Source organism: Candoia aspera, chromosome 10 (genome assembly GCF_035149785.1).
Source record: "Candoia aspera isolate rCanAsp1 chromosome 10, rCanAsp1.hap2, whole genome shotgun sequence".
Classification (NCBI taxonomy): Eukaryota; Metazoa; Chordata; class Lepidosauria; order Squamata; family Boidae; genus Candoia; species Candoia aspera.
In genome coordinates, this window is record NC_086162.1 from 16790169 (window position 1) to 16807968 (window position 17800).

The window sequence follows — 17800 nt, forward strand, 5'->3', positions numbered from 1 at the left end:
GTACAGTGAATTGACAATAAAAGCATATCTTATATCTTACATCTTCATGTTTTGGCAAACGAGAATGATTCTAGTCTTCTCTTCCCTTCCATGTTTAAAGTCCTTTTTAAAATTAATTTTGTAACCCTCTGCAAAAATCCAGAAGTATTTATCAAGTAAATTACAGTATTTATCACTTGAACTTTCCCATATAACCCTGCTGCCCCCAACTCGAATTTGCTAGTGAAGAAAAGTTCTACTGATAGACTCGGGACAATGGTTCTTCTGCCCAGTTATATCCAATTTTCAGATATTCGTCACTGTATTTATTTCCCCACTTTTCCTTTTGGATTGCTTGTGCAAGATCAATTCAACTTAGCACAGCACATGCAGACTTGCAGTTGAGTTTTCTGAATTTTAGCATTGGCTTTGTTACTTGCATTATCACTTGCACACTTTGATGAAGCTGTTTTCAGCCAATGCTCTATTCTTGTGGACCAAGTGACAGTTAGGCAAGCAAAGAAGCAGGGACAGAGGCAGCCAATCGGCTTTCACCACCTGGCTACTGGTATGTACTGGTATGTATGGGAAGGCAGAGCTGAGTCAGAGAGAAGAATAACTGTGCTAACCTTTGAGGATAATTTTTTTTTGGTAGGAATATATACAGTCCTAGAGAAGAATGTTCCATTCCCCTGCCATTTGTGTTTATTCATTCAGCCTCACTGAAATTTTAGTATGGGGAAAAGAAAAAAGCGAAGTTACCTGGTCCCAATGCTTCAGCGACAAAGTTGAAAGTGGTGTGGCATTTGCAAACTCAAGATTTGCAAAATGCCAGTCGAGAATCTGCCTGTCTCTTGATGATAAATACACGTCGCTGTACGTTTTTGAGGGGGGGAGGAAAAACCAAAACACTGAGTATATGCTCTCACCACTTTTCCTCCTTAAACTTTTAACAGTGTTATGCTGCTTAGTCCCCTGCACCCAAGCTGTTCTGAAAGGAAGTTTTTCATTATTCTGCAAGACAATGGCGTTTATGCACTGCTCAGCATTCTAAAGGGTTTAAACCCCTTCATTCCTTCAGCTATTGCCCAGAGAAACAGAGACGGCTGGAAACTCACTGTCATCTTCCTAGTGAGAATTTACTAGTAATTATAAATACTTGGGTAAGTAATTTCCAACCTTTTGGATACCGGAGAAAACAGATTAAATAAATGGATCTGGGAAAAGCCTCTATAAGCCAGATTTCACCGACTAATATGATGCCAGGAATCAGTTTTTATTACAGCACGTAGTAATTATCTGGCTTAAGAAAATGGTGTGAATACAGGCTGTTCCTTCTCCTAAAGGCACATAAATTACACATAGGCTACAGAAAAGAAACAGAGACATATGGACCTAAGTTAGCCTTTTGCGTAGTCCTCCCCCTCAACAGATCTTTAGCATTCTACAACTCTATCCCTTTTTCTTACAAAACCAAGATCCATCACTTTCCCACCCCCAAATTATCCCTACCCTCTAATCTGGCCAAGCCATCAACATAAAACATCTTTCCTGAACAGGCCTAAGATTTTACCTTGGAGGATTTGCCTCTAGTTCTTGGAGCTTCTCTTCCAGTTTTACTTGTGTTTCGGCTAACTCATCGTACTCCTAATAAGAAAATGAGGTAAGGACACAAATATGTAGATCGTTACTAAAAGACAATGCTTGAGGAAACTGCTTATTAAGTGTACAGAATAGCTAATAATAAATTAGATATTTCAACAATAGCCACTGTTGAAAAAGATACATACATATTCAGTAGACACACTAATCCATACCTTACAAAGAGCAGTAAGATCTCTGTGTTTGCTCTTCACAAGGAATTCTGCAGTAATATCTCGAGGTGGTTTTACTTCTGAAGCCTCTTTGTATTGTTGGTGAAGCTCTTTTATTTTCTCCTTCAAGTTCACCATCTGTAAGAGGGAGGACAACCATTAGTCAAAGGAGAGAAGCAAAGCATGTCCCAATCTCTGCAGAATTTTAGGGAAAGGGATCAAATTTACTTTTTTTTTTAATGAGGCTTGTTAACTGAAGCCAAATACAAATAAAATCTGAAGATACAGAGCCAATTACTTACTGAACTCCATTACTGATGCATTGGTTAATCTGCGTTCATAAATACCAGGCCTGTGTGCACTTTGAAAATAACAGCCTAACTTTTTCAGAGTTCTATGTGAGCCTGAAAAAAGCTGTGGTTGCTTTATAATTAGATTAAGCCAACCCCTTAAAAGCAAGTAGACTTTTTTCAGACCTGTGCTTTAAAAACAATGCTAACCTTATTAAGGAGATCTTTAAGCTCTTCCTGGGTTTTCACTATCTTCTTCCAATGTTCTATCTGTTCATCCTTGACATGCTTCTCCTGTAATCTGTGGAAGGGGAAGCAGCAGCCACGGGGTCAGCAACTACCAAGACCTTTAGCAAAGTCGGTGCTATTCTTTAGTGAAGAAAACTACCCTGTAACATCTTCCCATGCCGGTTCTCTCCAGAGCATGCAAGACGTTTGGAATTCTGTCTTCTCAAGGCAGAAAAATGCAATAGAGCAAAACAGTAGAAGCCAAAGAACTATGGAGGCATACAAAGGAGGAATTTTAAGCTGTATCAGCATCTAGGCCATAATGGGTCGTGTGCAAGATCATAACGCACAACGCCACCACACCACATGGGTGCAAACTCTGAGACTTAACCATGGCCAGGGTTTCGTGCTACCCGAGGGTTCCACGAGAGGTCAATAGGGGTTCCCTGAGAGATCACGTATTTATTTCAAAAATTATTTCAAATTTGGGCAACTTCGCATTAAAGAGGTTGCATTCTTTATTTTCAGTTTAAGAACACCGTTAATACATATATGCAGGCCTACCCATGAAACGAATCTAATAATTTTGTAACTTCTGGCCCATATTTGAGCCTGAATGTGCAGGGGTTCCCCGAGGCCTGAAAAATATTTCAAGGGTTCCTCCAGGGTCAAGAAGTTGAGAAAGGCTGACAGTGACATTTAATTTTACTTACTGTATGACAACTTCCAGAGCCTGACCAAGAGAAACAGGCTTGTTATTGAGGACATTGAAGTCCAGCTGGTGGCTGAGGTATGAGGTAGCTTCTAGCAAACGATTGAACTCTTGCTCCACCATTTCATCTTTTTCCTTTGGAACCTGCGGGTTAGCAAGGTGAAGTTAAACAGGTGCAGACTGCTCAAAATGGAGAGGTCGAGTGTGGCCCTTAACCTGTAAGTCTGTTTTCCATTCACTGAACATTTCAAACCCTGCCAGAAACTTATTCTAGTTTATTCTTTGTGAGTACTCATTCAGCAGAGGGGGAATGACTTGCACAAGATTAAATTCTGTTTTATGGCTAAATTACCACTGGGGTTCAGGAAGTTACTTTGGTCCATCCATTTCCAACATTAGGCTTAATGTAGAGGAAGGAGACGGAGATCCAATAACAGATCTTCTGTGTTATTTATCACCCAGTTTCAAAGAATCAAAGAATCAAAATCTTATTCTGAAATTTTAGTCAGTAAAAAAGCTCTTTCAGCATTACAGAATAGTTGTAATAGTAATGAGGAAACCCATCTGTTTATTCATATGACATCAACTTCTAAAATGCATATAATGTGAGAATAATGTTTAATTCCAACTTATGGAATTAAATTTTCTGGGGAAAATATTTGCTCCTTGCATGTAACATGGCAATTTAGGGAGGAGAGTTTGATTAAACACTGAAAACCAGCTCAGCAAAGACTCTTGCATCAAGCCAATAGATTAATTTGCGCTAAACTATTTCCTCAAAACTGCTTTCCAAGAATAATTAGACTTACCGCTTGTCCATTGGCTTCATACAGTGGACATTTTTGTTTTATTTTGGCCAATTCCATGTTTACTTGCTTGCTTACCACAGCCATTGGATTTCCTCCTGCACAGATTTTATACAGAGAAAAAAAACCAGTTTAACAAAACAAGGGCTCAAAATCTGGAAGTACCTGGAACTATAATGATCAAAGCCAAGTATTTAATCAAAGGTTAGATAAAATATATGTGGGGCACAAAGTGGCATACTCATCTCTCTCGTTAGGCTTTTTTGCACATTTTGTTTTTTTTTCCCCTGTAAGAGAACGGACTAATTTAACCTTTCCTAAGCCAGCACCTTCCAGGTGTGCTAGGCTACAACTCTTAGCATCCCAGCCAGGATGGCCAATGGTAGCTGAACTCTGACACATGCAAAGGTAGCGGGGTTGTAGAAAACACGTACTAGGTTGTAGTACAGATAGTCCTCGCTTAACGACCATTGATTTAATGACAGTTTGGGGATACGATGGGGCTAAAAAGTTACTTCCGACCCATCCTTGAAGTTACGACTATCACACCGCCCCCTGCAGTCACTTGATTGCAATTTGGGTGCTTGGCAACCAGCTCACATTTACAACCATTTGTAGCAACCTACTGTCATATGTGTCATGAGCACTGGTTGAGCTGAATGCATCAGCACAACGGCACACATGACAATACCACGGAAACAAGAGTAAGGGATTAAAAGATAAGCAAAGCGACGCACAACAACAGACACAGACCCCGAGGAGAAGGGAACGACCCCGGCCGGAAAAACCAGTCAAGAGAACACAAAGGGGGAAGAAAGAGCGACAAAGACAGGGCGGATCACGAGGCACACCTGAAGCTGTCAGCAGGAACGCAAAGGATATCGCCCAGCTGAAAGCAATCACCGGCCGGAGGAGGAAGACGATTATGAGCGAAGCCCGAGGCACCAGCAGGGGCCCCGCGACCCCTCACCTACCGGCAACAAAGCATACAGGACTTGGGGGGATGACACAACCCAAGGTGGGGGGGGGGGCGCTGACCGGCGCGGGCTATTTAAACCCCGCACCGGAGCGCTCCCTTCACTCTCAGCTTTTTCTAGCTATGCACTATGCTGAAATAAACCAGAACCTGATCTTCCCTGAATTAGTGTCTGTGTTTTACTCAGCAGTAGGCAGCGCATGACAATATGATTGTGATCTGCGACCTTCCCCGCTGGCTTCCAACCAAAAAAATCAATTGGAAACAATTGGGTTGCTTTACAACCACATGACTCACTTTACAACCACTGCAAAATGGTAGTAAAATTGGGTCAGGTTACTTGGTGCCTCGCTTAATGACCACATCACTTAGTGATTGAAATTCCAGTCCCTATTGTGGTTATTAAGCGAGGACTACCTGACATTCCAATCTTTATTCTGATTATTTGGCCCAAAGGGGAAACTTTACAACCAAGATGTTCATTACTTATTCAGAAGATCTACTGTTACAGAGAACAGAAGTTAAAGCAATTCAGATCTCAGCTCACACACTAAGAAGAAAGAACAAGGAAAGTTAAGAAGAGTTGATTGCTAATTCCGATCATAAAAAAGCAACACCGAAACCGGGTACCTAGAGATTGTATTTTGTATAAGCCTGTGGCTGCGGAAATTGAATTCAGGCACCTTTTCAAGGTAAGACTCACCCAGTCCTGTAACTACCATGGCTCCTAGATCTGCAACGTAGTTTCCTTTGCGAAAAGTCGCAACCCTGCCCCCTACACGATCCTTTAAAAAAACAAGTGCAATGTTTAAGATTGACTTCAGCCCGCCCCACCCCCAATAATACCATAATTAGACATTTTAGCAAATCCTCTGAAATACTAGGGCCTGGCAAGGAGGAGAGAACCTCACCATATGCCCCATTTTAAGGAAGCCTCCTCAACCTCATTCTCACACTTCTGCAAAAGACAGGTCCTGCATAAATGAGGGAACTGGAAATTACAAACCCAATTAGTAGGCAAAGTAAAGATACAACAAGAGTGGCAAAGAATCTTAGCCTCTCCTCTGACCTCTCATTTAGCACAGCTTCTGCATTGCTTTGATGAGTGTTCGACTGCTGTCCACCAGCCACAAGGACTCATAATGCATGTGTGGACTGGCAGGCACAGATTAATGGGGAAATTGGCCTATAAGAGTAGACCTTTTACAAGGTTGGGACATATTTTATTTCTTTGTTTGTTTGTTTATTTAATTTTGCCACTGCCCATCTCACCCCAAGGGGGGGACTCTGGGTGGTTTACAACAAGAATATTGCAATATTGACATTGCCCACTCACCCGTGCTTCTAGCAGCGTGACATCCATTCCAAAGCTCTGGAGCTGCCGAGCTGCTGCCAACCCAGAAACTCCAGAACCAATTATGATGACCTTGCCAGTCTTCTTGGCTAGAAACATCAAGAGGTGTTGTTGTGTTAGGGAAGAGATGAACAGAGACAAAATGAGTGAATAGGAGCTATGCCCATCATCCTTCCAAAAGGACCAGAGATTTCCAGCAATGGTGATCCTCTGAACATCATAAAGTGTAATAAAATATAAAGTACACCTAAACAAAGGCTGAATCCTCCAGCTGGACTGGCAGCCAGACACACTGCTGCTTAGCTCAAGGACAGGGAGTGGACGCTACCCTGCTATCCCCTATTGCAATCTAACCTCTTCCTGACTCCGTAAGTCAGTGTTTCTCAACCTTGACAACTTGAAGAGGTGTGGACTTCAACTCCCAGAATTCCCCAGCCAGCAAAATTTTACAGCACTGTTTCCCTATGGCATAAATCACTTAGCCTTTACTTAAAAGATGAAATGATTAAACATTTAGTTAACATTGTATTTCTAAATTAACTTTTATGTACTCTTATACCTGTGCTGGAAAAGGTCAGAAGCCAATGGTCTGATATGCCTTTTTGTTTATTCCTGCACCGTTTTAGCCTTTCCTGTTTCTTTGTTAGACTTGTATTCTATCAGTCTTATGTTCTGCATTATGTGTCTTAATTATATCTTGAAAAATTAATAATAAATTTAAAAATAAAAAAAACAGTAAAAGCAAAAAAAAAGATGAAATGATATATTTTGAATAAAAATATACATTTAACTTCTTACTTGGTAGGGGCTTCACTCTTTTGTAGATGCCAAAATTGATTAAGCCATGCCGTTCGAGGTAGCTATGCACTCGGTGGACAAGTACCGTATCACCTACAACAATAAAAGATCTTTTAATGAGCAATCATTGTGGAGGGGTAGAATTGTTACTTCTATAGAACCTGACGGTGTCACTCCAGCCTTCAGCTCTAATTACACGTGTTTGCTCCACATTAACAGCCGATAACATAGATCCACAAAAGGGAAAGGGATCAGAAGGATTTACTGAATTATACTGACATTCTCATAGCAGAACAAACTAAGAAACCCTCTTCCTAGAAACCTCCATAAACAGGTATTGCATAGTCACCAGTGACTTTTACTCAGCACAGCCCTTTTCTCTGGTAAGCATGCTAGCACAGAGAGGCTAAGCAGCAACACTTTGAAAATGAACTGATAACATAGTGAAATCTCAAAAAACAGAGGAGGGCCAAACAGGAATGTGATTAGGGGATCCATGGTATTAGCACCTAGTGCTGCTCTTTGATCATTCCCATAACTAGCAGAAATGGAACAAACTGCACTAATGTGTGGACCAATCTAAGTTGCAGGCAGTATGAAAAATCTATTTTGCTTTGGCAAAGAGGATTTGTAAAACATAGATGATATACCACTTTGTACAGAAGGAACAGAAAGGGCAATGTCTCTCAGCACTAGGCACAAAAGTCAGTAGGTTAAAAGGTAAGAAGCAAAATGGCAGGAGGAGGATAGAAGCAAGAAGAGACTTAAATGGAGATGTGACCATTTGAAGCATCTCTTCAGATTCAGTGTTTTAAAGGTTCTGCTGTTATTATTTTGAGCTATTTGGATTCCTACCACCACCAGTCAATGATCAAAGCACTGTCTCTGATGCTCAAAAAAACCCCGGCAACTTACTATTATAGGGTGCTTCTAACTGCTGCAGTGTAGCCTCAAAGGTCAGCTGAATCTTTGGGTTATCCAACCAAAGCTGCAACTGTATTTAATAACACACACAAAATGTTGTCGTCAATATTGTATCTAAACTGTCATTAATACAGACATTAACATTAAAACAAGTAGAATTTGCACTGCAATTTTACATGCATTAACATTAATTTAAGAAAACTTTATGGTATGAGGATCCATACCAACCGCCCAGGGTCCCCCCTTGTGGGGGAGATGGGTGGTGATAAAAATATGATAAATAAATAAATCCAGCTATATTCTTGTATAATATTAAAAGTGGAAACACATTGTTTAAGAATAGTCAAGATTGCAAAAACTTGTTTTAGGTATAAGCGGCATCTACCCCATACAGGCAGAAATTCAGTTGGAACAAAACCAAATATTTATCTATCTGAGCCCATAATCATGCCAGCTGAAGAGTTTGTATGAGCTGTGAGCAGGCTTGTGTGAACCAAGCCTGCATAGTTTTGTGATAAATAGGCAAATATACTATTTACTGATTACTGTAGTACATACTACTCTTTTCAAGATGAAATAAAAGGTCAAGTTAGATTTCTGTTGTTTCCCAACAACTGTTCCCTACAGTTAAGAAAAACAGTACAAAATTCACCTCTTCTTTCTTAAAGCAACTGATCAGAAAAGCAATGTGCACGTTATATAAATTGACACCCTAAAGTGCAACTAAGAAGAAAACTAAAAAAAAAAAAAAAAGCGGGGTCCAGGTGGCTAAGAGGAAGTTGTATCAAAGAAAAGGAAGGAAACATTGGAAGGGGTAGATACATAAGAAGTGATGCTGGCTCACCCCAAAAGCCCATCCCATTTTGCATTCCGGAGGTACGTATATGTGTGTTTGTATATTTTGTAATTAGTTGCTATTACTGTACTGTTATAATTTTGTTACTGAAATGTTAAAATGTAATTTTATTTTAGTATCTGCAAACCTTCTAGAGTCCATTAGGATTGAGAGAGGACAAACAAGATTATATTTCTGCCCCCACCATAGGAAACTATATGCTTAGTATTTTATCTATAAATTCTGTCAATGATGTTAATGGTGTCACTGAAGTCAATGATGTTACCCCAATAATTTGAAGAGAAACTGCAAAATATACAAATTATAACTACCTCCTCCCTTTAGTAGTGAATTCCATCTCCCACAAAACACAGCCCATCATTAAGCAACGTTTTAAGCTGACTTGTACTCTTAAAGTCCGCAGCACTGTCTCCCTATTGCGGAAAATACTCTTTTCTAAGTTGATTTTGAGCAACCATTTGTAAAACCACATCCTCAGCTTAAATGATAAAAGCTGCAGGTTTTTCATTTCACAATATTGCCCAAACCAAGCAAAATGTGCCAGCAGAGAATCATTTTGATTATAGGGAGAGGGGAAGAGCACAGGAAGTGACTAGTAGAAGCAGAGTTTTAATGTGTGCAGCTATATTTGTGGAATACATTATTTACATGCTAAAGCATGGCAATTGATTCCCTTATTTTATGGCTACTCTTCTTAACGAAGGGAAATTTCTCAGCATGTGCTATCAGAACCAGCATTAAATAAGCTGTTTTATACTGAACAGCTCCACAGTTTTCTACATATGAATAGAACAGCAAGGCTAGAAGCAGTTCAGTAAACACAAAGCTACCAAGTACACGTTTGGAGAGATCCAAAACTGCTTGGAAAACCTTATCAGTCTAGGGAAAAGAAGTATTTGAGCTTGAAATAATTAGCATACCGTTCGATTTCTGATGTAAAGAAAAACCTTCTGAGTTTGCTGGGGCCCACTGATAATATCTGGAAAACAAGCTGCTTCTTGTGATGTCATTCGATCGTGTGGAAGCCTGCTCTGGAAAGCTGCGCCTTCCACACCTACAATGAAAGAACAAGCATGTGACAAGTATGCAAAAGCACCTGGAACAACAAGATCTTGCTACTCAGTGCAAAAACTACCGAAATAGGCATATATGTTCTCTTTACTCTTTCACAGGAAGAACATCTCTTAATGTATGCCTTGTTGACAACACATTCTAAACACCTTTCTAAATACAAATTTTCTTTTTCTTTAAAAGTATTGGTCGAGACATTGGCAAATGCTGCAAAGTTAGCTGAGCAATGAAAATGAATCCAATCTCTCAACAGTTCTGTTAATTCAGCTGGATGACAATCCTCTAAATCCTACTGCACTTTTCAGGGCACATCTAACCTAGTTTACTTAGAAGCAGGCTTCTTATTTTTAGTGTGAGATTGCATGAAAATATAATATGGTCCACTGTGGGACTGCTGATTTTCTTTCTCCTTCAATTCCCATCTAGAAAGGGGTAGAACAAAGATTCATTCTGGCTCCCTATTTAATTTCTATATTCATTTTTTAGTTTTAGCCCTGACAAAATCTTGAGTTCATCCTCCCAAAGTTAGCCAGTAAACCTGTTTCAGTTTCTTTTTTACACTGATGGTGCAGCTATCCTCCCAACAATTCATGTGGGCTTGAGACAGTTTCCAAGCATTTGCCTCCCATTGCAAGTGGGAAGACATAACTTGCTATGACAAAACAAAAGCTGCTTCCTGAAAAAGGCCGGGCATCTACCATTCCTCTTGGAAAATTAATGAATACTCTATTGAAAAATTAAAGTATTTAAATACCTGAATGCTTCCTTTCAATTTGGAAAGAACTAACAGCCTTTTCTCTCCAGGTCCACAGATTTGCAAATGTCAGATTACATTATGGCTACTGTAATGGCAGCAATTATGAACCCACCGCAATAAAAACCTTCAGAGCAAAGGTAAGCAGCCACCCATTATGTAGCCCACAGATTTGTAATTACCCTGATTCAAGCTTTTGAGAACTAGTCCGCTCTGAACTTTATAAAGCCTTGTTATAAGTTAAATTGTAGTTAAGTTGTTAAATTGTAGTTAAATTCAGAAAATTGGCACCACAATCCAGTGCATTTTATTCACTTCTAAGTCTCAATGTTTTCACTGAGGGTTATTCCACTAGCAATATTTAGAATTGCATATTGAATTCCATTTAATATTTGCCTAATACTTGTACATATTTGCAAATGTATGTCTTTTTACAGCAGTAAGAACAGAAAATACTTAAAGGATTATTTCCTGAGAAATACAGATCTAGTTTTATTTCGTGAATGGATTGTATGTCTAATGCATGCTAAAGCACAAAAGCTTAACTGAAACAGGTGTTGTAGAAACAAGTCAGCTTCAGATTTTCAGCCACGGCTCTTTGCTTTACTAGCAAGGGATAATGAGAGTTGATGTCCAAATACCTAGAGCATCAAGATGGGGAAGGCTGCCCTATACATTGTAAAGGATTTCATTGCAACCTTGAGGGCTAAAAGCACCAAAGATCAATGGCACACTAGTGTTATTTTGCTGATACAGAGTTTATAGAGATCAAAAGAAACTCATACATTTTTTAATTGATCTCAACAGCTACAAACACCTAGTGTTACTACTTTGGAAGGAAGTTGCTAAAAGAGGATTTGGTACTCTTTAAGACTAATTCCTTCACCCTAAAAAAAATGACTGAAAAGGTTATAAAGCTTTGGTTTCAAACAGGAAATATTATTTGTAATTTCATATTGCTATCTATAAAACCAATTATACGTGTAAAAGGCATGAAGCTAATGCAGATATTGAGAGACTAGCACTGTAAGTACTTTAGGTTGACTAGCAAACGAGTATTTCCCAGTGGCAAACCTACTTCAGGAACATCTCATGAAATCTGTGATGGCTTCATCTTATGGATCACTAATGCCAGAGAAGAGAAAGCATTATTTCATGCCAGAGAAGAGAAAGCATTATTACAAGACACTCACCAATGATGAAGAAGGAAATGGAATCATAATGATGGGTTATAGCATGTAATGGGGGTAACAGGGTGACCAATTTCCCTTTCCTGTTCTCCACAGACATCATTCCACCATTATTACCGGTGCTCTACTTGCTTCCCTCATGGTATTCCCTTTTCTTATTCTTTTTAAACTGCTGACATTTGGAACTACAGTGATGAAGCTTTTTTCTTAACTATTACACATTGTTTAACATCCAAACAGGATATAGAAGATTGATTGACTAGTGCTCATTTCACAGCAGGTCACAACTATGCAATAAGAAAGTTTTATTTAGCACGGTTTTTAGGATGAAGCATTTGGGCAGCTATACTAATTAATTTCCCACACAGTTCTCCCTTTCCTCCTAATTTTCTGCTGGCCTGTCTGCTGGTAGAAAGAGCTGAGGAGGAGGTGGACAGATTTCCAAAGATCTGGGACTTTATTTTTATATAAAAGTATTGTCACCAGGTAAAAGCATGCTAACTGGGTACTTAACTAGCCGCACTGAAATAGAATTAAAAACTCACGTTTTATCAGCTGCTCCTTTTATGTCTAGCCAAGGTTATGTCTTTCTATGGCCCACTGCCAAGGGGATTCTTAGCAAGATATGATCACGACAGGGTCACGCAAGCTCCTCATGTGCTACATAAGACAGACTTTCAATCCACTTTCTAGCTTCTAGGTGAAAACCCAGGCATGTTTTTGGCTACCTCTCTAGGGTTTTAAAAGTGTCCACTAAGTCAAAACTATTGAATAAGTAATATCAGATTTCCAATATCAGCATGCCAACTTATACCAAATATATAAGCTTATATATATTTAAATGATAACCCTTGAGGAACTCTAGCACTTCAGAACGAAAACCAGGGATACTTTAATTGCACTGAAAAATGTAAAAAGGAACAGGACTGACCTGTGATTTATGAGACACTACAAAACAATTCTGAGTACTTACTAGAGATGAACATAGGAGGAAACCACACCGAAGTACCTATCTATGTACAAAATCCTAGTATTATAGTTTCACATATGTTCATGTATGATGTTGGTCTACAACAGTAATAAACTCTAACTAATACATGTCTAGGTTGCATAAATGGAGGCCTGAGTTAATACCACTCATTATTTATGGTCAGCAATCACTGGAAGAACCAGGGCACTGTTGTCTCTCTTCCTGTTGGACTTTTGCTTTGTGAAAAACATAAATCCCTGAACTGCCCTTGGAATGTTGTGCTGCAGTTAAAAATTGATTAAATATTCATAACATGTCAAGTGCCAAGAACACCTTGCATTTTTAAAAATATACCATGAGATCCAAATGCAATTTGGATGGGGTAATGAAATTTTTTTATAGAAATGAAACAAAATTAGCTTTGCACTGGACCAGACTCATGAAGCAACTCATACAGCACTGTTCTATAAATTGTTCTTATTCACAAAAGTCTGCAAACAGCTCTTTCAGCTAAAACTTATACCTTCAGGAAACCTGATATATTGCACATTTTTACAAATTGTTTTCTATAATCAGCTCTCCTGCAGACAAAAGCTTGGAATTGCAAGGCAGAATCTGAACTGTGCATTATCTGCATATTTTATTTAAGTGTAGTGACATTTACATAATCCTTGGATGTAACACAGATGTAGCCAATGGCATAACACAAAAATATTTAGGTCTAGTCCGACAAGTCATTTTTTGCTATATTTTGTCCAATAACATGAGCAGCTTTCACACTTCAACTGAGAGTGACTTCCTATTGGTGTAAGAAAGACAGCTAAATAAAATATTACTATTACTACTTAATGTTTCAACACTTTTTTTTAAACACTGACAACCCAAGAGTCATTTAAGGTGTAATTAAGTAACAGCTTAACTGTTTTCTCCGATTTTCAAAGGAACATGCAGACCATAAAAACACACTGTTGTGGATTGAAAGTATGCTGAAAGGAAGATTCAAGACTTAGCAAGAAGAACTTGTCACATGCATCTCTGTCACTGACACAAATGTACAGTACTTTGAATATAGCAATTTGAAGCTGACACTCCTGTGATCCTAATATAGGCATACATTTGCTTAACTGCTGGAATTCTTGCCTTCCCAAAAATTGCCTAGAAAAAAAATACAAAAGTGTAGTTCTACTCCTTAAGCTATATAGGACCTCATGAGTAATTGAGCTTGGCTGGAAAACCTAGATATGTTGTCCAAGATATTATTTCCCAACTGATGCCGTCCAAGTGTTCATCACTGATCTCATCATTCCTAGCCACCATCCAAATAGCCATGATGACTGAGAATCATTTGTTACTCAGTGTATCTGGAGGGCACCAGAACTGGGAAATTCTTTCGAGGAAGAGGAGAATACAAATAAAAATCACAAATTCAGAACCACTGATACTTGGAACTTAAATTAATTTCAGAACATATACACATACCACCTTGAACTTTTAAAAAGAACAAAGAAATAAAAAATGTCTAATACTGGCACATAAACACTTAGTAGTTGGACCTTAAATTCCTGTCAGGCTTGCCAAGTCTCCTCATCATTGCAGCATTGCAGTGTTTTAACAGATCTGTCTGCCCAAAGTTTCAAAACCAATCTGTACTTCAGAACACCCACAAGACATTCCAAATAAATTTATTTCAAGATCTACATTTTTATCTCCTCAACATGTGCACCCAAAATCACTACTCACTTAAACAGGAAAGGCTTCAAAAAATTAAACATATGATACATTGCTCTGAAAACAGACCAAAGAGAAATAATCTGCACCTTAAATTGACCACTTCTGTCCTTAGATACATAAATTCTAGCCTGCATGCATCAACTGGAACTGAGATTACCAATTTTATCAAAAGTTGTCAAAAAGGTTGTCAAAAATAAACTAAGCTAGATTAGTGATCATTTCCTAAATTAACAGCACAATTCTGTGCATGTTTACTTGAAAATAAGTCTAACTCTCCTCAGTGAGGCTTATAATCAGAAAGTGTAAGCTAGATAGTAACCCAGATTGGTTAAAGTGTGCGCAACTAAGGAGTTGGCTGTTCTTTAGAAACATACGCAGAATTACAGTGTGTAATGTGAAAGGCCTACAGCTCTGAAAGGAGGGAGGGAAACTGCCTTTTAAGTTGTATAAACATAGGCCTGATTTCCACCAAACCCATGGAACAGCAAAGGGTTGTGAAATCTGCCTTAAAATTTCAAAATGCTTTCCTTTTCCCATCATCTTCACCAGCTGGGATATGAAGTATTTCAATAGGCAAATGCAAGTCTCTTGTATTTCAAATTAAAATCTGGGCCCACCCACCCACACGCACTTGCAAGCATCAATCCCTGATTTGGGGGCTCTTGCTACTAAGTGGCAAGCATCAAACGCCACCCTCACCTGATGCTTGGCAGTCTCCATACCCTCCAGAACTGTCGTCTTGAAGTCCTCCTGCTTGCCCTGTGGAAGGAAAGAGGAGATCTCAGGGACCTTTCTCCATAAGTTCAAGTCATTTGGGGACAGGAAGGCCTGGCAGTTGGTGATTCAAATTTAGAAGTTCACCAACTAATGGGAGGGAAAACATTTTCTGAGAATTCCAGATTCTGAAATCTGAGTCATGGGCTTCACACACTCTCCAGTCTTCTAATGCTTCATCCTTGTTGTTGGAACCCTTTGTCAGACTCTTATAGGGGAAAAGATATACACAGTATTTTCAGGGCACCTGGTGGGTAAATATTCATAAATCAATGTATTAACAGATTATGACAAAATAAAAAGTATACTTCCTAGTACAATTAGGAAGACTATTTAGCTGAGTAGTCTAACCAAGGGTTTGAAACACCAAGGATTTATTAAGTCCTGGTTGGGATCTCCTTGGAAACATATATTATTTTAAAGGGCAAGAAGTCTGATACACTTCCTTTTGTTTCTATAATCTCTTACTTTCTAAGGCTGACTTTGTGCACCCTTCAATTACTTAAACGCTACATAACCTTTACTATGGTAGGATTCACCATTACATGCAACACTGTCATATTTATTGAAGCATCACTGAATTACCCTACAGTATTAAAGCTTTCAGCCTATTCAGAGAAAGAAGCAGGAGGTAAATACACTTGAAGGAAGCCTTAAATAAAGTTGGCTTCCACCTAGGTGTACATAAAAAACTGTCTGAGGCATCCAAAAGGCTAATCTTCTTGGTCTAGCTAAACAATACTATCAGGAAGTATAATTTAGTTTAGCATCATTGGAATGAGCCTACTCAAGTCTTCCCATTACTCTCATTTCCACTTTTGGCCAATACTAGAAGAAAACTGGTACCTAAATAATGGTGAATACCTCAAGGAATAATTTGTTGAAACAACTCAGAAGAAGAAACATCTTGGGTTGTTTCAATAAACTACTGTTTCCTCCTGCAGGACAGAATAACGAATTCAGTACGTTTAAACCTCCTCAGCAAATGCTGGAGAAGGGGCAAGCTCATTCCCATAGGCTAAACTCTAAGCATTATATCTGAAATAAATCTGCACTGCTTCTTCTACTGTATATCTCATTTCAGAAGAGACGACTTGCAAATACAATTACATATTTCAGCTACTCATTGGTAGTCTTTATCAAAACAGTCTTACACTGGTAGCTCCAACCCTATGGATGACTCAAGGTCTACCCAGTCTTGTCAGTGCAAGAGAATTTACTCAGGCTCCAGCATGACATATTAGAGCAGCATCCTTGACTGATACAAGAAACTATCAGGACTGAGCTAGTGATTCTGGTCCAGCCAGAACACAGTACAACCTCACCAATTTTTGCTGAGTTAAGGGCTATAGAGCACCACTGTTAGGTAACTATTTTAAATATACCACACTGTACTGTGTTAATTCATTTTGTCTTGATTTACCAGCCAAAAATTACAGGCTTTCCTGAGCCCCCTGGCATGTCCAAGGAAGGGAAGGGATGTTCGTACTTGAACTGTTAATTTCTTTCCCCATCAGGGCTTCTTAGGAAGCAGAAGCACAACTGGATGAAAGAAAAAGGAGAGTGTTTTCCACCTGCAATGGAAACAAGCACCAACTTTCTCACTGCCAGTTCCAAAAAAGCTAATGGAAACACAAAGTAATAGTGTATTCCTTTTGCCATAAAGCCAAAAAGTAGAAAAGACAACTTTCCTCTTGTTCCATTAGCTTTCTTTTTCTGCATTAGCAATAATGTGGGGAGGGGGAATCCTAACTTAGAGTAAAATCGCTTTAAAGAACAAGTAACCAGCAGCATCTCCTTACTAGGGAGAATTGAGAGAAGCTTTTTTCAAAATAAGGGAAGAACTACCCCTTATTTTTTAAAAAAGCTTCTCTCAATCCTTCTCCAGGTTTTCTTTCATTTGCAAAAAGGAGCAATAAGCCCAACCTATACGGGATGAAACACTTTTCTGTCTGAAGATGCAGGGGCATTATAGGAAGTAAATGATTTACTGAACCCCATCTGCATCCTATTAAAAAGCCAATGGTTAAGGCAATGGGCTAGAGACCAGGAGACAGTGAGTTCTAGTCCCGCCTTAGGCGTGAAAGCCGGCTGGGTGACCTTGGGCCAGTCCCCCTCTCTCAGCCCAACTCACCTCACAGGGTTGCTGTTGTGGGGAAAATAGGAGGAGGAAGTAGTATTAAGTATGTTCCCCGCCTTGAGTTATTTCTTAAAATAACAAAGGTGGGATAGAAAATAAAATAAAATAAATAAGTAGCTACTAAAGAGGAGTTGGGGCACAGAAGAGGGACCTATTTTTAGACAATGGACATAGAAGGAAACAGGAAGGCTATATGGATGTTATTATATCTGGAGGGGTGAGGTAAGGCATGAGTTTTTTTACCATTTTGTCCCTTTAATGCACACCATGCAGTTCCATGGCAGGTTTGGTTACCATTCCACCAGTAGGGACAATGCAAGCAAAGAAACATGCAGGAGAGGGGGACTGAGCAAAAAGAGTACAAGGGCAGAAAAAGCAGAGGGAATGGCAAAGACCTGGAGGGACCTGGTTGTACAATGGCAAGGTTTCTAAT

General features: G+C 39.1%; 1 protein-coding gene across 1 annotated transcript in view; it reads right to left on the bottom strand.

The window, feature by feature from the left end:
• KDM1A (lysine demethylase 1A) overlaps window positions 1-17800 on the bottom strand; it is a 29571-nt gene that overhangs the window by 4880 nt on the left and 6891 nt on the right. Inside the window, 12 exon segments of the mRNA XM_063312360.1 lie at window positions 742-853; window positions 1553-1626; window positions 1797-1931; window positions 2294-2384; window positions 3025-3167; window positions 3833-3927; window positions 5509-5590; window positions 6142-6248; window positions 6958-7050; window positions 7873-7951; window positions 9658-9791; window positions 15153-15212. Of these exon segments, the coding sequence (XP_063168430.1) occupies window positions 742-853; window positions 1553-1626; window positions 1797-1931; window positions 2294-2384; window positions 3025-3167; window positions 3833-3927; window positions 5509-5590; window positions 6142-6248; window positions 6958-7050; window positions 7873-7951; window positions 9658-9791; window positions 15153-15212 (1205 nt within the window).